Source organism: Anguilla anguilla, chromosome 11 (assembly GCF_013347855.1).
Source record: "Anguilla anguilla isolate fAngAng1 chromosome 11, fAngAng1.pri, whole genome shotgun sequence".
Classification (NCBI taxonomy): domain Eukaryota; kingdom Metazoa; phylum Chordata; class Actinopteri; order Anguilliformes; family Anguillidae; genus Anguilla; species Anguilla anguilla.
Genome location: NC_049211.1, coordinates 33,020,259 through 33,046,521, shown reverse-complemented (window position 1 = coordinate 33,046,521; position 26,263 = coordinate 33,020,259). Strand labels below are relative to the sequence as shown.

At 46.0% G+C, this 26,263-nt stretch overlaps 2 protein-coding genes across 8 annotated transcripts; one reads left to right on the top strand and one right to left on the bottom strand.

Annotated features, from left to right (window-relative positions):
- Positions 1 to 335: 335 nt before the first annotated feature.
- Positions 336 to 8,597, bottom strand: e2f1 (E2F transcription factor 1). The gene is made up of 7 exons (XM_035380564.1): positions 6,897 to 8,597; positions 5,552 to 5,654; positions 4,693 to 4,912; positions 3,576 to 3,728; positions 2,828 to 2,942; positions 2,236 to 2,470; positions 336 to 1,807 (listed from the first exon to the last, which is right to left on the bottom strand). The coding sequence occupies exons 1-7, from the start codon at positions 7,137 to 7,139 to the stop codon at positions 1,560 to 1,562; spliced, it is 1,317 nt and encodes a 438-aa protein (XP_035236455.1). The 5' UTR covers positions 7,140 to 8,597; the 3' UTR covers positions 336 to 1,559.
- A 2,872-nt stretch (positions 8,598 to 11,469) lies between these two features.
- On the top strand, positions 11,470 to 24,789 carry znf341 (zinc finger protein 341). Of its 7 annotated transcripts, none has more exons than XM_035383489.1 (16): positions 11,545 to 11,599; positions 11,913 to 11,989; positions 12,678 to 12,788; positions 13,756 to 13,946; positions 15,489 to 15,641; positions 16,067 to 16,282; positions 16,605 to 16,782; positions 17,307 to 17,400; positions 17,618 to 17,823; positions 18,319 to 18,509; positions 19,468 to 19,676; positions 20,175 to 20,271; positions 20,388 to 20,520; positions 21,519 to 21,630; positions 22,050 to 22,120; positions 23,255 to 24,789. In XM_035383489.1, exons 3-16 carry the CDS (start codon positions 12,680 to 12,682, stop codon positions 23,785 to 23,787), a joined length of 2,493 nt encoding a protein of 830 aa, XP_035239380.1. In that variant the 5' UTR covers positions 11,545 to 11,599; positions 11,913 to 11,989; positions 12,678 to 12,679; the 3' UTR covers positions 23,788 to 24,789. The 7 variants fall into 7 exon arrangements, with proteins under 7 accessions (XP_035239379.1, XP_035239378.1, XP_035239380.1 ...); XM_035383485.1 differs by having other exon boundaries at positions 11,913 to 12,037; positions 15,492 to 15,641; XM_035383486.1 differs by having other exon boundaries at positions 11,913 to 12,037; positions 16,067 to 16,276.
- Positions 24,790 to 26,263: the final 1,474 nt, after the last annotated feature.

Genomic DNA, 26,263 nt, shown 5'->3' with positions numbered 1-26,263 from the left:
CACTCACACACTCATGCCTATGGGCAATTTAGGGTCTCCAATCAGCCTACCTGCATGTCTTTGGACTGTGGGAGGAAACCCACGCGGACACGGGGAGAACATGCAAACTCCACACAGAAAGGCTCCAAGCAGAGATTCGAACCCACAACCTTCTTGCTGTGAGACGACAGTGCTACCCACTGCACCACCGTGCCGCCCTGTTATTCATAAACACCATAAATAAGCAGAATTAAGCCCTTTATAACTACTGAACAACATCACTCTTGAAAGAAAAAAAGCAATAAAACACAAGAATCACATTCAGTTTGCAGACACAATAACAACAGAAAACGGACTTTCGGGGATTACGCATTTAATTAAGAACACATTTCACTCCATTTAATTTTTGCATAATCTTGACGGACAGTTACACACTTACAAAAATAGTCCAAATCATTTCTTATTTTTGTGAATACCTAGAGAGAAAGACAGAAAAATATTCCGCAGTTTCTGTTCAACAAAAACAACACAAAACAAAAAAACAGAAGATCAGGTCTCTGATCAATAAATACACAATAAATCAAAGTTATGCAATTAATATGTCAGATTAAATGATTTAAAAACGAGTAAAACAGCTAAAACAAACTGCCAAAAACCCATTTCCTTTACACTATAAACATTTTGACAGTGCCGTGAGCAAGTAAATACATCGGAACGCGGGTTCGCGAAGATTTCGCCGGGCACAACCCCTCCCACACTATCCCGGCAACCACGCACCGTATCGCCACGCGCTACCTGTAAGAGGGTAGGACTTGCAAGTGCCCCAGTTTTTTACAAAATACATTTTTCCACCAAGTGAGGTTATGCACCATGTAGAGGTAATACAGAACTGACAGGCAGAGTTAAAAGGGTAAGGACCTCAGGCCCGTGAGCTTGTAGCATGACAGAAACACTGATGTGCGCCTCGATAAAACGCGCTTTATAGCGAGTTAGCGCCACTAGCGCCCGTGCATCGCCAGTCCAGCTTAACGGCGAGCGCTTCACCCCCAATCCGGCTTCACTTACCGTTTAACCTGTCGAACCCATTTCCCAGACCTGAGATGGGGGGGGGGGACGACCACATCACCTACTGGTGCTGCTCATACGCTCCACCTCCTAAGAACAAACCTGAACTACATCCAAGCCCTTCTCACAGAAAGGCGTTTTCTATGCTTCCAGAAATTATGGCGGTAAACCTTCTAGGATTACTTGCTAGCATAATGCACTTCAAACAATTATTTATTTTTTTAAATACTTTTTTTTTTTGTTTTCTACCTCGTTTTTTTGTCCCCCCCAGCCCAGCTAAGTTTCGCCCTACCACCATACCTTCCCCACACACACACACGGACACACACGCACATTTGCACGCACACACTCCGACGTGAAATACTGGAAAGAAATCCACATATAAATAAACTGGCCGTGGAAAGTACCGTTGTCCACCACCCAACTCTCTCCAGTGGCCCAAGTGCTAAGTTGTGGTCTACAGCTTTGCACCCCACCCCCACCCCCCCACCATAGTCCTTCCACCCCTCACACCCTTACAAGTCCATGGGGGCCAGGTCCCCAAAGTCGCAGTCGAAGAGTTCGCTCACGCCCTCCCCCTCCTCCAGGCCGAAGTGGTAGTCGTGCACGTGGGGGGGGGACAGGTTGATGAAGCTGTCCAGGGGGAGGGAGGAGAAGTCCTCCAGGCTCCGGTCCAGCAGGTAGTCCGCCGACACCAGGGAGGAGAGGTCGAAGTCGCCGAGCTCCCCCAGGGGGGCGAACGGTTCTCCCTCCAGGAGTTTCGCTGCGGGGAGAGAAGAGCGTGAACGACACCCGTGAACAAGGGGTTCTCACCCGAAACAGTCGCCGCATCACATTGCATTATGGGCATTTAGCAGACGCTCTCATCCAGAGCGACTTGCACAACTCACTACGCAGCATTTACACTGCATCCATTTATACAGCAGCATACACACTGAGGCAATGCAGGTCAAGCACCTCATGCAAGGTTGGACCCTTCGAGGGTGTCAAATCTGCTACCTTTAGGTTACAAGACCAGTTCCTTACCCGTTATACTACACTGCCGCCCCAATCGCTGCAGAGGCCGATTCTGCTACAGGTGGCCCAGTCTGCTTCCCCCTCACTGCTCTGATAACTGATAACAGCAATGTCTGCATAGCTTTCTGCCCCGCCCACATCACCGTGGCAACATCCCTCCAATGCGTCGCTCACCCGCATCTCTCCCCAGTTTCAGCGGGGAGCAGTCCTGGGTCGGCTGCGAGGTCACTTCCGGGGCGGTGCTGCATTCCGCGTGCGCTTGGGCTCCCTCTGCTGGCTGAGGGGAGGCACTGCCGGTGGCTTTCGCGGGGCTGCTGGCGGTCACGGGGCTGCAGACCCCCGAGCTGTCCTCCGGGCACAGGAAGACCTCGATGGGCCCTCGAGCGCTCTTCAGAGAGATCTGGTAACCCTGGGGGAACGGGAGGGGGGGGTGATAGGGATTAGAGTCTTAAGGTGACCACCATTCTGCAATTTAATTCCGAGAAAAGAAAGTAGACCGATTATGAACAACCCAAAACAAACATTCCAGTATTGCGTCTATAAGATGAGTTATGTAAGCACCTTATTCCAGTAGCCACACCCCAAATAAAACCACATTGTGGCTGTGTCACCATTCAAAAACGCAGGCAGGTGTGTGTGTGTGTGTGTGTGTGTGTGTGAGTGTGAGTGTGAGTGTGTGATCTCCGTATCATCCAGTAATGCCCCGGGGCACCAGTCAGCACCCAGCCCAATTAGATGGCACTAGCCCGGCCCCTCCCACCCTTACATCAGAGGGCTCAGAAACTTCCATCTGCGTCTCCGGGGGGGCACGGACCACCATTACGAGCTGGTCAGGGGGGTCGACCGTGTTCCGCAAGTCCTGGCACATCACGTACCCCAACGTGGCATCCATTAAGGAACACACCAAGCGTACAGATTTTACACCCCCCAATCCCAATCAATAAACTTTGCCTCACCCTCACCCTCACCCTCACCCTCACCCTCACCAAGCCTCTCCCCCTCCCCTGGCACCACCCATTAGCTCCAACCCCCTCCCTTGGGACCACCCCCTCAGCTCCACCCCCCTCCCTTGGGACCATCACTTAGCTCCACCCACCTCCCCTGGCACCGAGCCGCAGCCCCACCCCCCTCCCCAGGCACCACCGCTCAGCCACACCCCCCACCCCCCTCCCTTGGCACTACCTCTCAGCTCCGCCCCCCTCCCCTGGCACTACCCCTCAGCTCCGCCCCCCTCCCCTGGCACTTCACCCTCAGCTCCGCCCCCCTCCCTAGGCACCACCGCTTACCTCCACCCCCCTCCCTAGGCACCACCCCTGAGCTCCGGCCACCCCCCCTCCCCTGGCACCAGCCCTTAGCTCCGCCCCCCTGCCCTGGCACCACCCCTTACCTCCGCCACCCCCCCCTCCCCTGGCACCACCCCTTAGCTCCGCCCCCTTCCTTTCGCACCACCCTTTAGCGCCGCCGCCGTCCTGGCCCCGAGCCGCCCGTCCCCCAGGCTCCCTCAGAAAGGATATTTCTTGTTCTGAGAGTCCTCGGTGAGCAGGCGGAGCTGCAGGTTGCACTTGGCGATCAGCTCGTCCAGCTTGTCCTCCGCGCGGGTCAGCTCGGACACCTCCTTCTGCAGGGCCTGCTGCCGGGCTGCCGACGCCCCGTCCAGCCGGTTCCCCCTGAGAGAGGCAGGCCGGGCCAGGCATGACTAATCGAGCTCCGCTCACAGGCGACCCCCCTCCACATGAGCCACGGTCATTAATTTGAAGCAGAACTTCTCTGTGTGAGTGTAAGTGTGAAATCCGATTGCATTTTTATTTTTGCCAGAATATCTAAAGTCAACGGTATAAACCGGGGGTGTCAAACCCCGTGCAGGCATTTGTGGTTTCCAGTCAATCACCAGCCAGATGAAAACCTTCAGAACAAGGTGTTCCGATTCAGCCAATCAGACTTGAATCACTAGTGTGGAAATACAATAAATAGCCTACGCAGACACTGTGGCTCTACAGGACTGGAGTTAAACCTGCAGACCTTGACAGGCCAAGTCAGACATCCATCTTGACTTCAACTGAACGCGCATTTCACTTGCTGAAGATAACACTGACGGTAAAAACAGCCCAGAAGCAAACAGGAGCTGAAGATGGCTGCAGAAAAGGTCTGGTAAAGCATCACCAGGAAAGACACTCAGCATCTGGTGATGTCTATGGGTTGCAGACTTCAGGCAGTCGTCAAATTTGCGACCAAATACTGCAACCAAATAATAAACAATCATTTCAGATAGTTAATTTTTTCCCCATTACTTTTGCTCCCATAAAATTGGGTGGGTGGGGGGGGGCATGTATTAAAAAGGCTGTAATTTCAAAACAGATCACCTCATATGGATGTATACACACACACGATACACATGCATCAAAACAAAGCTGATGATCTTCACTTTAACATCATATGAAATGATCTGGCTCAAATCCAAAGTGCCAGATATACATTATTTAACCTTAGCTGGTGCTAATCAGAAATAATGTGCCAGGCGTGGGGGCGGGGTTATGATAACTGGCAGCAGAGGGGGCTGAGCTCACATAAAGGACAGGTGTAGGGGAGGGGCTCAGGTGGACAGACTGCGGATACAGGCAGGCCCAAACTCACAGCCACTGGATGTTGTTCTTGGACTTCTTGGAGATGAGGTGGATGCCCTCCAGGACGTTGGTGATGTCATAGATGCGGCGTTTCTGGACCTCCAGCGCCTGGGAGGCCCAGTTGAGGTCCACCACCCCGTCGGGCGACTGGGCCAGCAGGTCCAGGAAGCGCTTGGTGGTCAGGTTCAGGGACGTGTCGTAGCGCGACTTCTCCACCGACACCTTCGGCACTGAGGAAGAGTACAGACAGACTGTCTGAGGGGAACTGGACGCCGTTCGCGTGTCAAACATGCCAGATCAGGCGACAGCACCGTTAGAAACACACCCATCCTGCAACCTGATAGGCCAGGGCCGCACAGCCGTTAAACACAATCACTTTCATTATGCCTCCAACACTCTTCCTCCCAGATTCAATGCGCACTATTCTCATCAATGATTGGTAGACAAGCTCAGCCACATCATAACTGTGATCATTTATAGCCAATGCTGGGAGGAGCCAAACTAATCTCCCATATGCACAGAACGCCCTGTCCCACCTCATAAAAACAAACATCCAAGCAAAGCCAATTTTGCAGGAGATTGGCTGTGCGTGCCCTTCACGGACTAAGCTGCACACACATTTAAAAGAAAAAAGAAAAAGAAAGTAAAAGTAAAAGAAAAATTTAGGAGCATTTTAAAACTATTATTAGACAGTCGGTATAGTTTGACCCACAAATTAAGTTTGAAATGTTATGAAAATCAGTACACGATTGAAAAAGCTTAGTCTCTCTTTGCTGACCTGAGGAGAAAAACTGAATTTTAGAGGAATTCCCTCATTGTTTTGCAAAGCAAATCAAGCGCTCTCTTCCCTTTGGTGGGTGTTAAAGTACCTCTAGGGGGTGCTGGAGTTGCAGTTGGTGTTCTGCCTGGGGGAGCGGGACAGGAACTGCTCACATACTGGTGATCGCTGTCCAAATCCAGCTTTCGCTTCACCTGGGAGAGTTCCAAGGGACAAGATTCCAGGTATGGTTAGCGAGGGGGTGGTGTGCTCACTAAAACGCGTGCATGGGCACACACAGACAAACATGCAGAGACACACTTATACACACATGCAACCAAACATACAGACACACACTTATGCATGCACGCAGCCAAACATACAGACACACACTTATGCACAGGCACAGCCAAACATACAGACACACACTTATGCATGCATGCAGCCAAACATACAGACACACACTTATGCATGCACGCAGCCAAACATACAGACACACACTTATGCACAGGCACAGCCAAACATACAGACACACACTTATGCATGCACGCAGCCAAACATACAGACACACACTTATGCACAGGCACAGCCAAACATACAGACACACACTTATGCATGCATGCAGCCAAACATACAGACACACACTTATGCATGCACGCAGCCAAACATACAGACACACACTTATGCACAGGCACAGCCAAACATACATACACACACTTATGCATGCACGCAGCCAAACATACAGACACACACACTTATGCATGCACGCAGCCAAACATGCAGACACACACTTATGCACGCACGCAGCCAAACATGCAGACACACTTATGCACGCACACAGACAAACATGCAGACACACTTATGCACGCACAGACACATGGAGACACACACACACACACACACACAAATACAAACATGCAAACACATGCATGCATGCACAGACACAAACATGCAGACACACAAATGCATATACAAAGTGTCAGACAGACACACACACACACATTCAAATGGGGCATCATTCCTCTCTCCATCTGACAGAAGATCCACAATAAGGTAATTTTTTCATTTGGATCATACGCTTATGACATTTATACTATCTATGCATTCATCGAAGGTTAAGGACCTATTCCTCAGCAGTATGACTTAGCTGGAAATAAGTGACATGGCATTTTTAACAAAAAAGTTATATAACGTTTATTATACAGGAAACTACGACGGCTGACATTAAACATTTGCACATGGCGCGAATGTGCGGTTCTGAATGACGCACTTAAACTTTTAGGTTATGTCGCCGAAGCCAACTTTAACATGCGTGGTTCTATTCTAAAAAAAAAAAAAAAAAAAAAAAAAAAAAAAAACTCTTTTTGCAGCTGTCACTGCGTGTAGCCAACACCCGTAACGAACAAGTGCCACACCCACGCTCCGCTTAGGAAAGCAGAACGCGCAGCGTTTCCTACCGGAGGGCGTCCCAGCGTGGGTCGGCGCGGGTCCTCCGCGGGCGCGGGGCCTTGAGGGGTTGCGAACAGAAGGATCTCCCCCGCGCTGTTGGGAGCGGTCGAGTGAATGTCCACATCGTTCGGGGTGGAAATGATCACGATCTGATGGTCCTCGCTGAGGTCGATGTTCCCAGAGCTCAAAATAGACTCGAAATCAGCCAAAAGATCCTCCGAGGTCAGACCGGTTATCAGCGTCTCTGACATTGCATGGACACAGGGCAGCTTCCTCTGCCAGTGGTCTGTGATCCGGACAGTCCAACAATCCTTAGGCAATTAAAAAACCTCTTTTTTTGGCTAACAGTTGTCTCGCCTGGAGGCGGTTTTGTGTACACAACAATAAACACCTATAGAAAAACTGACACTATTAATGGCCGAGTTGACCATGTTTAGATTAGCCAGCTAACTGGTTAATACATAAGCTTAAAAACACACGTTTCGTTCAGTTGTATTAGCTTAGTTTCACTTTTCCAGTTAGCATTGGTTGCAATTGGGAACACTTGGTGTCAATGTCCAAGTAATCAGTTAACGTTACTTTTGGTTTGATACTAACTTAGCAAATGTGCATTTCTTTACAATCCCAACAGAAAATCGCATTGTTTATGACTTTGCCAATTAATAAGACTGTCAGCTAGCTAGTCATCTTATTACTCTGATTAGTTAACATTAGGGGAGGAAATCATTTTAGTAAACTAGTGTTGTGTCAAGTAGCTACAGCCAGTAGCTAGCTAGCAAGTTTGGTTAGATACTCAGGTATCTAAAATCAGTCTAAAAACTAACAAGAAAAACAACAGGAAGCTTGTTAGACAACTAGCAAGCTAGTTTTAGCTCATATCTAATCTAATCGGTTTTCTGTCTGCAGGGGCAATGGAACAAATTTGATCCCTTTCAGTTTTCATAGACTCTCTCCCTCTTTGTTCACCACAGAGACCATCTGTCTCTTCTGTAGGATTGATAGCGAAACGCTAGCTAGCCTAGTAGCTAACTATAAAACTTATACCACTTTTCGTCTTCCGCCTTAATTCAACTTTACCGAGATTCGGATTAACCAGTCGGTCTTTTGAATGAGACGTATCAGCTGATTAGCTCGATAATATAGCCAATATCGACTAAAAATCAAGTCTTAATAAGTAAGTCACCCATATGTTTCTCCCAGGACTGACACACACTTGTAGCAAGCTATTTCGTAAGGTGGCTAACCAGTAAAAAGTATCTTTGCAAAGACAAAGAAAGAGAATTACTATAGAATAATAATAACAAAGGAGCTAGGATTGGGTAGCAGGCCAGACCACAAACTCGGCAGCTCCGGTTGCAATATCTTCGTCGCCAAGTGAAAAGCACCCTGTTCACCTCTCTCTGAGTTGTCCGCGCATCCAGGAAGAACACCGATGCAAGGAGAAATCGCACTGTTCAAAATGTTACGTCCTTAAAGGATTTCCAGGCACTTGTATACAAAAATGCAATTTCTCTGGAGGTCAGTCCACAGTCAAACCCTGCTACCTTCACCAAGCAGCGCAGTCCTCTGCTCAAAAAGCTCTGTGTTATTGTTGTTATTGTCCCAGCTGATCGGAACAAGGGTTGAGGTTTGCGCGCCAAATCTTTTTTGCCGCGAAACATGCACGTGTAAGAATTCCGCTGCGTGATTGGTCGAGCTGCTGGGCCTCATAGGTGTACTGTATATAATCCTAAAGCCCTGTCATTGGTTGAGTTCAGTGGCAGTCATTCAGTTTATAGTCATTCTATTGTTCCTTAAATAACAGGACTGAAGTTTTCACCGTTCAAGCGAGTTACGTTCAACTATTTGTGGATATTATTTCTAATATTTAAGAGTTACACATGGTTAAGCGTGGTTTATGATTAGTCAATACTCATAGTCAGCTTGCAAACCTGTATATTTTGTATTTCTGAAGCTGAAATTTTCTAAGTAGTTTGCAAGGGAACAAGGCGAAGATTACGACTAGTGCTTTCAGAGATGTGTTGGTTTGAACAAAGATGTCTCCACTCCCAGTATTGACAGGGTGATATCGCAGCACTGATCTGAGAAGAAAAGGCGTCCTAGTATGAGAACAGGACAGAAAGCTTCAGAATTACATGTATGATGATTCATGTGCAGACGTGAATAAAATATGCATTTAGCTCATTTAAGCCATATGTTGTTTTATTAATAATTTTCAATTGAGTAATACCCGTTAATTGATGTGCAGAGCACGTAAAACATCATACGGTAATAGGGTGTGGGTTAATTTCACTTTTCAACACAACTTGCTTGTTCAAGTGAGTTCCACAATTTAAAATTGAGGTAAATTTTAGCTACTGTTTGTATGTATTTCGAACACGAACAGGAACCATGAGGCTTTTGTGCTTAATTTAACCATTATTTAACCAGGAATACCCACCCCATTGATATACGTACATAAAACACAAAGTTATCCAATAAGACAATTGACAGTTAAGTTACATACATGAAATGGGAAATAAGACCGTAGTATAACGAATTGCAGAGCTGAGGTTAAATGCAAGAGCACACTTAAGTCACTTATTCATGAATTACATGTTTAAAACCAGAAATTGAAATAGGCTACACGTCTTGTTTTAAGAATTTTTTGCAGATTGTTCCAACTTGATTGTAGGGTGCAGAATAACTGAAGCGCAGTATTCCAAATTCAGTAGAGGGAGGGGGTACTTTTAAACGTATCACGTCGAGCGGAGGGAGGAAAAAAGTAAACCGATTATTGTTTTCTAGATGAATATACCAGTGGATCGATCTGCACGGATGGGATGCAAAGAAGTCAAGCCAGACCATTAATATAAGAGACAGCGATGGGTTAAAGATTCAGCACCTGCAATGAAGCAGTATGGTAAATTATCCAATACATGTAAAGTAGTAGAGGAAGCATGCACATATAGCATGTCACCAGAACCGTTCGTGACCATTTTGGTATTTGAGCCTGAATCAAATATGTATTTGACCCAGCTCTCCAAGACAGGGGAGGCTGCATGCTTTTAAAACGTTTTGATATTTTCTCTTTTGGTAAATTCGCATCAGTTTTAGAAGATAATTCTATTGTTAAATGCTTCTGACTGCACTGCATTCAACTGATTTTACGGATTTTGATTGTATTATTGATATTATTTTAATCAGTGTCATGTTTTCTATGTTGTATTTGTAAGCGACTTTGATGTGTTTTGTGCTGCTCCCTAGGCAAGGTTTCTCTTGTAAAAGAGATTTAAAAAAAAAAAAAATCTGAGTGAAACTTTTACCTGCCTTCAAAAGGCTTAATAAAAAAAATCTACATGATAACACCATAATTTAACACAGAGCTTCAACAAGTTTTTTCTTGGTATGAAAAGTAAAATAAGAGCTCCTTTGTTAAATCTGAAATATGCTTGCTGTAAGAAAGCTTATCCTGGTCAGGGTCTCAGGGGGTACTGGGGCCTATCCCAGCACGCATTGGGCGAGAGGCAGGACCATGTCTTGACCATGCACTGCAGCCACTATGAAGTCCTAGCGGTCTAAACAAGAAGGTCCAGTTAGGGTGTTTTATTTAATGAAATTGACAAAAAAATTGTTTTCTGATACACATGTATTATTTTTTGTTCACCATAAGATCATGTTTGAGACACAATAAACATCATGTCTGATGTATGTACTTATAATTAGGACCACCAGTTGGTCGCCCTTTGTTTTCTCGCATTGTACTTCAGACCAGTACTTCAGTCTCAGTACTTCTCAAACCATTATGCTATTTGCAGCACTTCAGCAATACATTATTTGCCAGTAATTAAGTACAGATGATTATTGACAACAATGTTTACAAGTGACACTCGTTCCATTACTTACTACCGTGGACATGTTGTGCAGGGGCATGATAGGTTTCCTTAAAAGCAGTGGGAAATGCCCACATTAAACATGAGAGCAACTATATAGCATATTACTTGCACACAAAAAAAGTTAAATTAAAAAATGAAATTCATGATTCAATGAATTAACAAATCATGGTCTTCAACAAATACTTTAAGTAGAATCAGGTGTCTTTGTGCTTGGCAGTAGTGTCTCCATTTTAGTTAAATTCTTAGTTACTTCATTTTGCCTCAGTGGTGAGCAATAACTTGAAAAAACTGAACTGTACTGTTACTGCTAATAGTTATTGATGTTTTTTTTTTTTTTTTTAAATACAATGCAATACAGACTATTTTGAGGCCCAGGATTGATAGTGTCTCATTAATCTTACAGATACTTACATTGAAAGCATGTAGAATAAATGTTACATAATTCCAAGTTCAAACTCAGCCTAACACACAAGTTACACAATGCAGAGAGATTTTAAATAACAGTCTTTAGATTTTGAGTTTTTTTATTTTTTAGAAAGTTCGAAAATGGCAAGTAGTCTGTAAATAGTAAAACACACCTTTCCAAAAATAAATTAACAAGTACCATGACTCATAAGATAATGCATAGCATTTAATAACATTTTAGTGTGCAGACCGCTCGGATGAATACGGTGGAGTGCGAGCACAGAACTACTGCAGAGGGTACGAACCTTTATCGAGCTGTCTTTGTACGCCCCCTACTGCTCAAAGATACAAATTACTTTTATGAATTTCCCAGCATGCTAAATCTACAGAGAACTACAAGATGGCGCAGGCAATATTTGAAGCGCTTGAAGGTAATTTAAAAACATTTTTTCTAGTATTTTCACTTGTTTTCCGGTGGTGCGGTTGCATTCTTGCTGGCCTCCCGTCCCCTTCTATTTAATGCAAGCGTTTCCAGGGCGACTGAAAGCGCACAGATTTGGCATGTTTATGTAAAAAGTGGATAAAGTACAGTTTTGCACTGTCAGTGCAATGACAAGGAGAAGAAGGGCGTTTTCTTCAGAAAAACTCGACAGTGTATCAGCTGCGATTGAGTTCTAGAGAGTGTTGGTGCTTTGGTTCCATTTTAATGGTTTATTAAGGGCTGCTGGTGCCTTGCCTCTTCAGAAAGAGAAGAGGGGGTAGGTTCTACTGGAACAACAGCCGCTGGAACTGCACCGGGAAAAATGGCAGGAAGGAGACAGGCATGTTGTTGGAAAAGCTGCAGCCGATCGGGTGCACCATCCCCAAGGGTTTGCGAACTGCTCGCTGCACAAATCATTCCGATTGCTTCCTGTATTTCTCCCCTGGTTTCTAAAAGACAAATTGAAAATAATTTCGCCACTGTTTCTCTGTAACTATTAGCGAATATATCGATCATATGTATTTCATCGCCTTGCACAGAAGTTGCTAGCATGCGAGCTGCAGCTCTTCGCTTATAAGTACTGGACAGCCTGCTTAGCAACTAAACTGGGCATCTATGGACCGATCAGCCTACATTCTTATTCGTGTGTATGCGGTGTTGATTCACTAACTTTGTAAGCTACCTAGCTGCCTGGCATCGGAAGCATTGTTTTCAGTTTTGTGGTATTAAGTAGCATGCATATTTCAAATAAGGCTGTATATGTTTTAACAGAAGTTTGTAGCCACGGAGACTCCAAGTGTTTTATAACCATTTTTGTTTGACATGTAACCGTAAGGATGGTTGCTATTTCAGAAACACTAAAATTATTGGTAGTAAATTTTGCGAGCTAGCTAGGCAACAACCCATTACACCATGCAATTGAATCATAGATATCCTGCAAGCTACCTTTACATTGCATGAAAGAGGTGGACCAGCATTTTCCATGTAGTATAAACTATCACCCCGTTATTTATCGTGGTTCCTTCCAGGGATGGACAATCAGACAGTTCTGGCTGTACAGTCACTGCTGGACGGACAGGGAGGAGTCCCGGATCCCAGCAACCAGAATGGGGCAGGAAACGCCACTATACAACCTATGGGTGGGTCTGCTCACATGACATAATAATAATAATAATAATAATAATAATAATAATAATAAAATTGTAATAGAAGCAAGAACAATATCATATTATTATCGTTATTATTATTATTATTATTATTATTATTATTAGTAGTAGTAGTAGTAGTAGTAGTAGTAGTCGTTGGGGACAGGGGGGACCTGTCATCCCCAATATTTTCATATGAATTAATCACTAGACTAGCTTGATTACTTGTGAGACTTGACATTTGACTATGTGAGACTTAAGTGGTCGAGCAATGTGTCTCCCCCAAAGTAAAAATTGAAACCTATATCTTTGGTGACCGTAAAAGTTAATTAGGAACTATGCAGGTCAAAAGCTGGGGGGGACATATATTACGTATAACTCTGAGGAGTGGAAGAGAGAGACTAGATTCAATTTTTCTTTAAAAAAGATCATATGGTGGTGACAATCTTGAGAGATGTGATAGGTTGTTGGTAAACTGAATAGTTAATGGTGGTAAACAGGAAGAAGAGAGTTTTTCACTATTCGAAGGGGCTGCTGGGAGTTTACGCAGTAAAAGCGTCACTCGCGGTGCATGACTGAGCACCACAGACTCATCCAGCCCATGCCTGTGCTGACTGTGGTCAGCAGCTCCGCAGGGACGATGCACAACAGGCTTTGCGTCGCCCAAGACATATTGGAGGGATTCAGTCAGCAGGGATAGCTGTGTTTGGTTGCTGGGGTGACCTTGGCTGTACCATCTGAGTGCCCATGGCCCACTCTTTGCACGCGAGTATGATTGGGTCTCCTCCGCCCCTGCTCTGCATGTGCGCGGCTTGTGCCTGCCACATGAAAAAGCAGCGGCGTCGACATCACTGCAAGCTGTCGTCACTCTCCCAAGTCGGCAGCAGGGGGCATGCATGAGCACGTTCGTACGCAGTTTGTGAATTGGGACATTGACAGCCGCCTTGACGGACTCCCGCAGATGACGAGGACGTGTTCCTGTGCGGAAAGTGCAAGAAGCAGTTTAACTCCCTGCCCGCCTTCATGACCCACAAGAGGGAGCAGTGCCAGTCTAACGGGCCCTCCCTCGCCACCGTTTCCCTGGCCTCCAGCAACGCCTACACCCCCGTGCCCTCCATAAGCTCCGTGCCACAGACCCCCGCCAACCGACAGGTAAGCCCGGGCGGCCAGCGCCACCGTGTGGTGACCTGCTGTCCCTGCCCCCTCAGAGGGCACGATCTGAGCGACAAAGCCTATCAGGGTCGGTTGTCGGTTACTTTTCAAGTCTTTGAAATAATTCAAATTCAATTTCATGGATTGAAAAATCCTCATACAACGTTATGGGAATTTTTTATTTCGTGAATTGACTTCCAGTTTATTTCCTGAATCAAAATGGAATTTACGCCAACCCTAATGCCATTTATCCAGCACAGTTAACATTGTTAATCAAGGAAAAAGACTGAGAACGGATCAAGACTAATAATCAGTTTAAGGGAAGTTTCTGCCCTGTCAATTTGCAGCTGTCAAATAGTCTTCCAGTAGGCTAGATTTTCCAGGCATATATGACTCTAATAATAAATATGACTTCCAGTGTGAACGTTTATAAATGTGATTAAGGCAAAAAAAAGAAGAAAAAAAAACCCTCTTGGCAGGAGGCCCTGTGTGGCCGCTCCTTTCAACCCCTCTTTGCGTTGCGCTTCATGCAAGATGACTCTGCCAGATGCTGAGCAAGCACTTCCTGTATTTCCTTCTGTCCCTCAAGGAAGTGACCTTTAAAAGTAATGCTTGTCAGATGCAGAAAGCCTTTATGGGTCTTACTCTGCATTTTCTGTCTTCAGCCTTCCCACTTTCTTAAAATTTCTTTGACAGCTTGAGCACCACGTCTTGAAAATTCGGTTTGGTGCGCTGTAACTCATTAAGAATTGCCTTGCTGAGTAAAATTACAATTTTATGTCTGTCAAACTGTGTTGGCTTAGCCATTTTCAAACTGCTCCTCAAGGCACCCCAGCTATTACATGTATTTGTTAAATTCCACCAGCAGCACACCTGGTTCAGAAAATCACTACCTTACATTGAACCAGCTGTGCTGGTGGTGGAATTGAACATACATGGAATGGCAGGGATGCCTGGTGGATGGGTTTGGGAACCAAACCTGTGTTCTTCTAGCTGTCTCTGAAGATATTAGTAACTGTTTTGGAGAACACAATTAATTCTTGTGAATAATTATTGTATTCATGTTTATTTGTAACTGTATATGTGTCGCTATTCTGTCGTTATATTGTGTTTTTCGAGCAAATGGATGTTTACTGCCCAAATTAACCATTTTCTCAGGTGGCTAAAGACTTTTGCACAGTACTGTATATGCGCACAATGTATTGGTAACCCAGTGATTTTCAGTCTCAGATATGCATCTGCTGTGAGTAGGTGAGCGTGGGGTCCAGCGAGTGGGTTCCAGGGGCTTTGGACTCTAGCGAGTGGGTTCTAGGGGCTATGAGCTTTACTGAGTGGGTTCTCGGGAGTGTGGGTTCTTAGCCTCCATTTAGACTCATGGTTGCTGTTACCTAGCCTGTTCCGAAAGGCAGGAAGGAGATTTAAAGGACGAAGGAGCTGAAGTTACTGCGGATGTGCTGCTGTTGGGGGGGGTTCTGAGTGTGGCATTGTGCATTGTGCTGGTATAGCTGGGGGGGTTCTGATGACTCGTTCCCTTGCCCGTAGCAGGTGTCCACCTACATCACAGTGCCTCAGTCCCCGCTCACCCACACCCTGGTGCAGGGGAACGTTTTGGTGAGCGACGACGTCCTGATGTCCGCCATCTCGGCGTTCACCTCCATGGACCAGCCCATGGCCGCAATGCAGCCCCCCATTCAGGTGAGCGTAACCGAGGGGGGGAGCCACAACGTCCTCGTCTACGGTCTGCTCCTTTTCGGTCTATTCTGAACCAGACAGCCCACGTTCTGTCCGTCCTCCTGTACTTCTGTATACGGTGTTATTAAATTGGAGTAAAGATTGACTGCAAAGTATCCACGTACTGGTTCTGTGTAAGCAAATGTAGGTTGCTTAGTTCCAGGCTGGAATTACCACAGTCTTTTTTCAGCTGTATTATAATAGCCCTGATTATAGGTGTTGTTGCTATGGTGGCTATGGATATTTAAGTCTCAGCCACACCCCTTTCATGAATATTCATAACAAGTCAGAATCAAGGTGGGCGGCAGTAGAGCCAGACTGCAATGGTGACATTTGGGTGGTATTAATGCATTAACGCCATATTATGGTCCACACATTTTTTTTTTCAGAGCAATCTGAGCATGCACACAGGGTCGTCTTACCTGCAGCACCATCAGCACCCTTCCCACCCGCTTACCCCCAGCCAGACGCAGCCGCTTTCCTCTCAGGTGCAGTCCAGTAACAGCAACTCTGTGGTCCAGGTCTACAGCACACTGCCCCCTATGGCAGGGGGTGGAAGTACAGAGGTTCAGACACTGGGTTTGCAGCCATTCCAGCAGGTACAGGTAGGGTTCCACAAGCAAAGCCGTTTTAAGATCACAATAAATCAGGAATGCTCAGGACTTGCATTGTAGTTGCTTGGGAGACAATTGATATAGATAGATAGATAAATTTGACTTTAGACTTTCTGTGTCTCCATCTTAAAATTAAATCTGTGGGAAAATATACAATACAGTGTGTATTAGGTCACTGTATTAAAAATGATTACATTTAAGGATCGTTAAAAAGAAAAAACATTGATAACTCCACGTGGCATGTTCTGTAAGGGGCGATCGCGCACATTTTCAGTGAGATGTTGACCCCCTTGCGGTCTACCCTCGGTCTCAGATCCCGAGTCAGTGTGTGGACAGTCCGCCCTTCACCACCCCGCCGGTCTACAGCCCGGGAAAGCAGGGCTCCAAGACCAAGACGTGCGGCATCACGGCCAACCTGGCCGAGCTCGGCGACTTCCACAAAACAGCCCCCCCGAGGCGCGCCAAAAACGACGGCGCAAACGGACAGGAGGGTACGGTGGTCCGAGAGATCGGACACGCATCTCACCGTCATCTTCTCTTCTTTCTTTTTTCCTACTGAAGTCAGCGTGGCTGGTGGAAGACTCGCATTCTAGCCAGCCAGACATTTTTATAGTTTAACAGGCACAGTGAATTTTTTTACCAAAATATTTTTTTTTCTGGAAATAATTATTTGTCTTCATTTAAATCATTCACGATCATGTAGACCCTTTGGCATATAGTTTTCCTTTACTCCTTAAAACTCAATGATCTTAATCTGCTTTAAAAAACAAAATGTAGAAACTGAGGTATAGCTCAATTTATGGAGCTTTTAAAAAATGCACAGTTTAGTTTTATTGCATTTTTTCAATTTGCCTCGACAGTTTTTGTGTGCGGTGAAGAATATTTACAAGTATTTCGTATTTTACAAGTTTCTAGAGACCTTCTGGTGCTGTTGTGTTTCTAGTGTATTATCCCTTAGGTTTGCATTTAAATCCAATGTGGGTTTGAAATCCCAACTTTTCCTGTTCTTATCTAGTGGGACAAGTAAAAGGGAAAGCCCAAAAGCTGAAGTGCAATTTTTGCGAAAAAACCTTCACCAAGAACTTTGACCTCCAGCAGCACATCCGCAGGTAACAGGCCGACCCAGCCGGGGATTCTCGCAGAAAGATCTTATTTACTGCAGCGATAAAGCTTTTAGCTGAGCTCTCAGTGTTTGTCACAGCTTGAGGTCACTCCACAGGCTTCAGGTTCAGAGGTTCAGTGGAGGAGCTTCGAGGCTGAGCTTCACAGTGAAGTCCTGATGCGTTGCCGTAGTCACATGACCTGAGAGCCCTCTTCTTCCTGCAGCCACACGGGGGAGAAGCCGTTCCAGTGCATCGTGTGCGGCCGAGCCTTCGCGCAGAAGTCCAACGTGAAGAAGCACATGCAGACGCACAAGGTGTGGCCCTCGGGCACCGTCAGGACCGTGTCCCGCCTGCCCATCACCGTCAAGGTGGTGCCGCTGTGTGCCGAGGACGACGCCGAGCAGCCCAGCGAGGAGGAGGACGACCCAGGTGACCGGTCCCTCCCTCACCCCCCCCCATTCTCCTCTCCCACACTTCACAGGGTCTCCCAGGCCCTCAAATTTATAAAGAGAAATTTTTTGGAAACAACATAGGTTCAGACCGAGGAAGAGAAGATATTTTGAAATCATGTTCTACTTAAAATTGATACTGTTTGAATTGGAGTTTACAGAGTTGATTCTGAGACTGCAGTCAAGGATGATAGTGGCTGTTTTCATACTGCTTTAGTGATGGTTCTTATCTTATTTTCATGTTTAAAAAATTTTTTAAAATACATTTTTTACTTAATTCTCATTTTTATTCTTGTTGTATTTAAATTTAATACTGCCACATCCGTTTTTGTATTTCCATTTTATGTTCTATTGTGTATTTATTTTACTGTAAAGTACTTGGGGCCCAAATTGAACATGTACTCTTTTCATAAAAGTATTGTTCTCATGAATTAACTCTTCTCTTATTGGTCCGTTTTCCTGCCGGTCATTTCAGGGGAGCTGACAGAGAGGGAGGGGGATCCGCACGCCGAGGGGGAGGGGCATGGAGACGCAAAGCAACCTGGGAAAGCGAAGAGCAAGCAGATCATCCTGATTGACAGTTCCTACCAGTGCCAGTTCTGTGCTGGGAAGTTCAGCACCTACTTCCAGCTCAAATCTCACATGACGCAGCACAAGGACGAGCAGGTGCGCTCGGGAGGGGGGCGGGGCTTACAGTAGGCATGTTCTCACCGGTGTGCTCTATTCTCTCTCAGGCGTATAAGTGTGTACTGAAGTTCCTGTCTCCTCTCTCAAGTGTATAAGTGTGTGCTGAAGTTCTTCTCTCCTCTCTCAGGTGTATACGTGTGTACTGAAGTTCCTCTCTCCTCTCTCAGGTGTATAAGTGTGTGCTGAAGTTCCTGTCTCTCCTCTCTCAGGTGTATAAGTGTGTGCTGAAGTTCCTGTCTCCTCTCTCTCAGGTGTATAAGTGTGTGCTGAAGTTCCTGTCTCCTCTCTCTCAGGTGTATAAGTGTGTGCTGAAGTTCCTGTCTCCTCTCTCTCAGGTGTATAAGTGTGTACTGAAGTTCCTGTCTCCTCTCTCTCAGGTGTATAAGTGTGTACTGAAGTTCCTGTCTCCTCTCTCTCAGGTGTATAAGTGTGTGCTGAAGTTCCTGTCTCCTCTCTCTCAGGTGTATAAGTGTGTGCTGAAGTTCCTGTCTCCTCTCTCTCAGGTGTATAAGTGTGTGCTGAAGTTCCTGTCTCTTCTCTCTCAGGTGTATAAGTGTGTGCTGAAGTTCCTCTCTCCTCTCTCAGGTGTATAAGTGTGTGCTGAAGTTCCTGTCTCCTCTCTCTCAGGTGTATAAGTGTGTGCTGAAGTTCCTGTCTCCTCTCTCTCAGGTGTATAAGTGTGTACTGAAGTTCCTGTCTCTTCTCTCTCAGGTGTATAAGTGTGTGCTGAAGTTCCTCTCTCCTCTCTCAGGTGTATAAGTGTGTACTGAAGTTCCTCTCTCCTCTCTCAGGTGTATAAGTGTGTACTGAAGTTCCTCTCTCCTCTCTCAGGTGTATAAGTGTGTACTGAAGTTCCTCTCTCAGGTGTATAAGTGTGTGCTGAAGTTCCTCTCTCAGGTGTATAAGTGTGTGCTGAAGTTCCTCTCTCCTCTCTCAGGTGTATAAGTGTGTGCTGAAGAGCTGCTCGCTCACCTTCCAGAAGCTGGACCTGTTCCTGGAGCACATCCGCACGCACCAGGAGCAGCTGACCTACCGCTGCCACCTGTGCAGCAAGGTGTTCCCCTCCCTGTTTGAGCTGGGGGTGCACCAGTACTCCCACAGCTTCTGCCCCCAGCAGAGCCCACGCAAGGAGCCCACCTTTCACAGGTCAGTCCCACACTCCCAAATCTGGCCCCCCTAACCCTGTCCCACACAAGGAGCCCACCTTTCACAGCTCAGTCCCCACACTCCCAAATCTGGCCCCCCTAACCCTGTCCCACACAAGGAGCCTACCTTCCATAGGAGGGTCTGACACCCCGAAAATCTAATTCCATAAACCTAACCCTGGCCCCACACAAGGAGTGCACCTTCCACAGGCCAGTCTGACACCCCAATCTAACCCCTAAACTTTACCCTGTCCCATACAAGGAGCCTACCTTCCACATGTGAGTACCACCCCCCCAAAATTTAATACCAAACCTAACACTAACCCTGTCCCACACAAGGGTCTCACCTTCCACAAGTAATTACGACAACCCAAAATTTAACCCTAACACCCAAACAAAGACCTCACTTGCCACCCTTCCTGTTTATCCCCTCACTTTATGTTGTCTCTCACTCAGGTGTGTTACGGTGTTGAACTGATAGATGATGTGTCTCACGCAGGTGTATTAAATGCCAGAGCCGGTACTCCACACAGGAAGCCCTGGAGCAACACCTCCAGACCGCCTCACACAACTTCCCCTGTCCGCACTGCCAGAAGGTAGGCCTCGCCAACCACAGAGCAGAAACGAGCTCAGGCTTGCACACAGATCTGACCGACTGCCTGCTCACTCCCGCCTCCAAACCTAACCCTAACCCTAACCCCCCCCCCCCCAGGTCTTCCCCTGCGAACGGTACTTCAGACGGCACCTCCCTACCCACGGCATCGGCGGGAAGTTTAAGTGCCAGATCTGCAAGAAGTTCTTCAAGACGGAGCATTACCTCAAGCTGCATACTCGCATACATTCGGGTGAGAGGGCCACAACTTGCTTATAAACACATTCCACCCATTTTTGTTTTAGAATGGGCTCCTTTGATAACCAGTAGAAAACGTTCCTACTTTAGGATTGCATCATAAAACTCTGCGGACTGCCATGTTCAACACACCAGCAGTCACCACAGTGTTAATAATTAAAGGAAAATGTAACAAGTCAGCTATCTGTGTGCTAACAAAACAGCTGTTACATTGCTCCCCTGTAATTTCCAGAACTACACTGTTACTGAGTGTCTTAACTTGTACCAGAAAGGCTCCAGAGCTACACTGTTACTGAGTGTCTTAACTTGTACCAGAAAGGCTCCAGAGCTACACTGTTACTGAGTGTCTTAACTTGTACCAGAAAGGCTCCAGAGCTACACTGTTACTGAGTGTCTTAACTTGTACCAGAAAGGCTCCAGAGCTACACTGTTACTGAGTGTCTTAACTTGTACCAGAAAGGCTCCAGAGCTGCACTGTTACTGAGTGTCTTAACTTGTACCAGAAAGGCTCCAGAGCTACACTGTTACTGAGTGTCTTAACTTGTACCAGAAAGGCTCCAGAGCTACACTGTTACTGAGTGTCTTAACTTGTACCAGAAAGGCTCCAGAGCTACACTGTTACTGAGTGTCTTAACTTGTACCAGAAAGGCCCCAGAGCTGCACTGTTACTGAGTGTCTTAACTTGTACCAGAAAGGCTCCAGAGCTGCACTGTTACTGAGTGTCTTAACTTGTACCAGAAAGGCTCCGGAGCTACACTGTTACTGAGTGTCTTAACTTGTACCAGAAAGGCCCCAGAGCTGCACTGTTACTGTTTTTAGGTAGCATGATGCAGAAGTGCTTTCTGTGGGAATCTGACCAGAGCACTGGGGCTAACATCCCTTGCTCTTTCGGAAGCTGCCACGGGACCTGTAGCGACGACGGCGAGCCGTGACCGTGGTTTGACGCGTTGACCGAAGCCGGTTCCGTAGCGTTTGACCGCTTTTTTTTGGCAGGCGAGAAGCCCTACAAATGCTCCGTGTGCGAGGCCACCTTCAACCGCAAGGACAAGGTGAAGAGGCACATGCTGATCCACGAGCCCTTTAAGAAGTACAAGTGCCCCTTCAGGTCAGTGTCCGAAGCCACACCGCGAGCGCCTGCTTTCTGTGGGAATATGACCAGGGTACCGGGGTGAATATCCTGTTTATAGCTCTGCAGTGCTTTATATGTGAGTGTGCCCTTCTGCAATGAGCAACAAATCCATTAAAAGGTGATGAAGGTATTTGGTTAATCTTTAATTCAGTTTAATTGAAAATAAATATTAAAACACAAATAACAATGACAATAATAACAACTAATTAATATTTTTCTTGATTGTTTATTTATTTATTTGATCTGAAATAAGAATTTTGCCATGAAGTCCTGGTGTATTAGAGGCGGTTGGGATGTGCCATCCAGTCTTACAGTGCAGATTTAAGAATGCTTGACCAGAATCTTGCCCTGGGTCTGTGTTTCTCTCACCAAAACGAACTGGCTTCCCTCTGCAGGACACATGTCGGATGCACGAAAGAGTTCAACAGACCAGATAAGCTCAAAGCCCACATATTGTCCCATTCTGGTAAGTAACGAACATAATCGCCAATTATTAATTACTTGTTTGTTAATCTGATCATCATTCTGTGCTTCCACTTCTTTCGTGAAAGTAGAAACTTGGCCGCAAGTTTGCAATGTGCAGTAATGGAAAACAGGGAGGCATCCTCATGAGTTGACCTCTGGAGTCGTTATCACTGATGATTAACTATTTTTGGATGCTCAGCTTCTTGCTCGTAGGTCTTGGAGACAAGCACAGAAAACCTTTCACACGGTACCACATTTAGCCTGTAGGCCAAGTACAAGCGTAGATAGCATAGTTAGAGTTTTATGTAAAAACCTTGTGCGCCTGTTACATTTTAAGCAATATTTTTGTAATTATTTGATGGAGAACTATCCAAAGTGCAGTCTCCAAGCTACAGAAACAGTTACTAAGCAGGGCTCTAGACCAATCAGAAACGTAGCTGGGCGCAAAGGAATCGCTCAACCAGTAGAATGCAGTCATGTAAATGAATTACCAGTGGGATTCTGATTGGTCTAGAGCAGCGTTTTTCAAAGTGGGTGCCATGAGATCCCTCCAGGGGAAACAACCCATCAGTGTGTTTCAGCAACATCTCATGGTTTTGTATATTTCACCACAGAAAGTAACATTAATGAAGAAAAATTATGGAAAAAATTTAAGATTGCCTGCACCCCTTTCTACTGGACTCATTTTGATTATTTTTTTTGTAGAATTTTTAATTTTTTAAATGTTAGTTTTTTAAAGCAAAGCAAAGGGTAACTGCAGGGAGCTAAATTAGCTGAACTAAATAACCACTAAATAAATGTCTTCTCCAGCACATCATTGGGGTTTGAGGTTGGATTTGATGGCTTCAGACTCTCCTATGGAAGGGCGGGGATTTCTTGTGTGGGATAGGGTTCAGGTTAGGGTTAGATTTTGCAGCTTCAGACTCTCATGGAAGGTCCTTGTGTGGGGGCAGAAGTGAGCAAGTTTGGATGAAAAAGTAAGCGTGAGGTGGCGATCAGAAATTCTGCTCTAATGTGGTCCCAAAGCCACTGTTTCTACGCTTGCATGTAAAGAGCTAAGGCGAGGTTTTATTTTATGCATTAACCTTTAATTATGCAGAGACCCTACTTACAAAACTTGCGCTTGTCTTGCCAGGGATCAAGCCGTACAAGTGCCAGTTCTGCCAGAAGGCTTTCAGCCGCCGCGCCCACATGCTGGAGCACCAGCGCTCGCACACCGACAACTACCGCTTCCGCTGCCCCACCTGCAACAAGGGCTTCACCCGCCAGAAGTACTACAGGGACCACAAGTGCCCGCAGGCCAGGGGCGGGGACGCCACCGCGCCCGACAGGAGGCCCGGGCGGAGGAGGGGGCCGGAGCAGGGCCGGCGCGGGCCAGCGGGCGGGGCTCCGCCCGTCCAGGACCAGGAGGGGGAGGAGAGCCGGGCGACCGAGATGGAGGAAGTGCAGGGAGAGGAGGAGGAGGAGGATGAGGAGGAAGAGGAGGAGGAAGAAGAAGAAGAATGTAGGGGGGACCCACAGGTATCGCTGTCGGTCGTCGAGGAGGAGAAGGGGGACGTGCAGGGGGAGGATGAGGAGCGTGATGAGGAAGACCCAGAGGGCTCGGAGGACCCGGGTGAGAGTGGACAGCTGCTGACCGTACCGGTGTACATAGAGACCGTTGACTGAACGCAGAGGCAGATCCGGGTCCTCCTAACGCTTGGCGGTTTGGCCCCGTCAGAGTCTTACCTCGAACGGGTAGGTACGCTGGCATCGGACCGCTTCTGCCCCAGTGAATCCTGGACCGGCTGCAACTGCTACACCAAGGCTGGGGAAATCCTGTTCCTGGAGGGCAGTTACCCGCTCCTGGTTTTAGTTTCCACCAGTCACTCGTCCAGCTGGCTGATTACCTGTGCACACCAACGCTGGTCCACTCGTAGACTATGCCGCCGCAAAATCTTTTGTATAGGGCTGCAAAACAGGTTTCATCAGTCATTCATAAGGTTATTAATAAATGTGGCTAAAACGTAAGATCGGCAAATCATTTGGTTAATTAACCAATTAGTGAGAAGAAGCTGGTTTGAAAGCAAAATCTGATCCAGCTATGTGATGTCACTTCCTGTACTTGCAGTCATTTGAGGTCTTGTGGGGAAGACCCATTATACGTCATTTAACCTACTGACGTACTCTTCTATGGGGACCGGATTTGCTGCTCTAAGCATTAGCTGGGCTTGAAGGCGTGTGTTGGCAAGTCACACGGGCAGAACAGAAACACAAGGTGTTAATTCCTCTGCTCCGAGTTAAAACAGACTTAAATTTGGCTTCTTGGACCACAATGGATCTAGTTTCCCGTGAGTTTCTGGTATCAGAAGCATTTTTGGCCAATGGGATCATACGGTATGCAAATGCCCAAATGTTTTATATTAAAACGTTACAACTTGACAACTTCTGTTGACAGCAATGAGATTATTCTGAGAAAATATTTATGAAATTGCCCCACCCCCCTCTGTAGAAATTGCATTTTTTTTCTGTTTACATCAATGGTGCACCACTGATATAAAACCTTTGTCAAGAACATTCCAGATTTAACTGCCATTAAAATGTAATTGTGTCCTGATGATGTTGTATAGTACAATATAACTAAATTAACAGCATGCATTTCAAATGTTTGCAATAAACACATTGACCAAGGTTTGTTTCATCAGTGGTTTTTCATGCTTATTTTCTTAGCTCAGCTGAAAGTAGCAAGTTTCTTCAAATCCCAAGTATTCAGTCAGATGTTTAACCAGAGGTTAACTGGAGATTAACCAGGGTCACAGCAAATTTCCTGGAAGTCTTGATATATCATTTTTTAATTTTCAAGAATTGAGAGCTGGAATTTTATACACACCAGTATGAATGGGAAAAGAAAAGGTGGGTGTGTGTGTGTGAGACAAATTAACTTTTTTTGGGCAACAGCTTACAGACAGTTTCCTATAAAGTCAAATTTTGCAGGTTATATACTCATCTAAGAGGTTATGTGGAAATCAAACATTGAGGGGCAAGCACCCAAATTAGCAAAGTACAGGCTAATCATTACTCTCAGGTAGGAACAAGGAAACAGTCACCTGCCTCCAACATTTCACATTTCTATCCCCGATTGACACGGAAAGCCCTGTACATTACATTTAGTAGCTGCTCCCATAGATATACACCTGGATATGCAACCAACCAATTCAGGCTATGTACCTTAGCTCAAGGGAACAATAGCAGTGGCATACATGGGAATCAAACCTGTGACCTCAAAGTATAGTTCCTTAACCATTGTGCTTTTTTGCCACCCCAGCACTGTTTGTGCTGTAGAGGTCCCATTTAATCATCTGTAAACTCAAAGGAACTTTGGAGTGTGTACTGTACCTTTCATGTGAAGCCCCTCTTCTTCAATTGCAGCGCTGCGTTGCAGTGGTCACAGCTGTCTTTGTTGACAGCACTGAAGCCACTGGGGACTCCACTACAGTAACTGTCAGGCAGAGACCAGCTGGAGAAAGTCTAAGGAGCAAAAATTTCTATAGGAAGGGGAGCTGGACTTTGCACCCCAGGAGGGTGCAAGTTTGAATCTCAGAGGAAGTTTAATGTAGATCCTGGTTCAGCACAGCCTGCACTTATTTTAATTCAAACCCAGTGTGGTGGAGTAGTGTGCCAAAACAACAATAACTCACTGGTCCTAATACTTTTGCGTTGAAAGCGGATGGGAAAAGCTCTGTAGTGTGACCCTGGTCCATTTGCTTTTTACCTTAGATAAGATACGGCCCTACATTCAAACTTGACACTGATGCATGTTTGCTTGAAAAATTAGAACTAAAGTTAGCTTTTTAGCAGGTACTAGCACGAGGGTGCAGCCATCTTGGGACAAGCCCGGTTGTGAGGTCACTCGGTTGGTTCGTCTTTACGTCAATACACCTGACTTTCAATGAGCTCAATGATGAACCATGAGGAGAAAAACTAAATATAGCTGCAAGCAGCAATTAAGGGGCCAAGCATAAATATTCACGACGTACCCATAAAAGTAGTATAGTGACCCAAGTGGCAAATCAGGGCCATACTTGAAGACATATTTTTTCTGCATGTCTGCATGCTTTATATATTGAGTTGCAGCCACATGATTTGCTGTTTGAGAAGCAGCCTA

Coding starts and splice junctions, on each gene's coding strand:
- e2f1 (XM_035380564.1), bottom strand. CDS start 7,139: ATGTCAGAGACGCTGATAACCGGTCTGACCTCGGAGGATCTTTTGGCT. Junction 2,943..3,575: donor GAGGACTCTCAGAACAAGAA/ATATCCTTTCTG, acceptor AATGGATGCCAC/GTTGGGGTACGTGATGTGCC. Junction 2,471..2,827: donor AAGTTTCTGAGCCCTCTGAT/GTAAGGGTGGGA, acceptor CCGTTCCCCCAG/GGTTACCAGATCTCTCTGAA.
- znf341 (XM_035383484.1), top strand. CDS start 11,992: ATGTTGTTGGAAAAGCTGCAGCCGATCGGGTGCACCATCCCCAAGG. Junction 12,038..12,677: donor CGGGTGCACCATCCCCAAGG/GTTTGCGAACTG, acceptor GGTTCCTTCCAG/GGATGGACAATCAGACAGTT. Junction 15,642..16,066: donor CAATGCAGCCCCCCATTCAG/GTGAGCGTAACC, acceptor TTTTTTTTTCAG/AGCAATCTGAGCATGCACAC.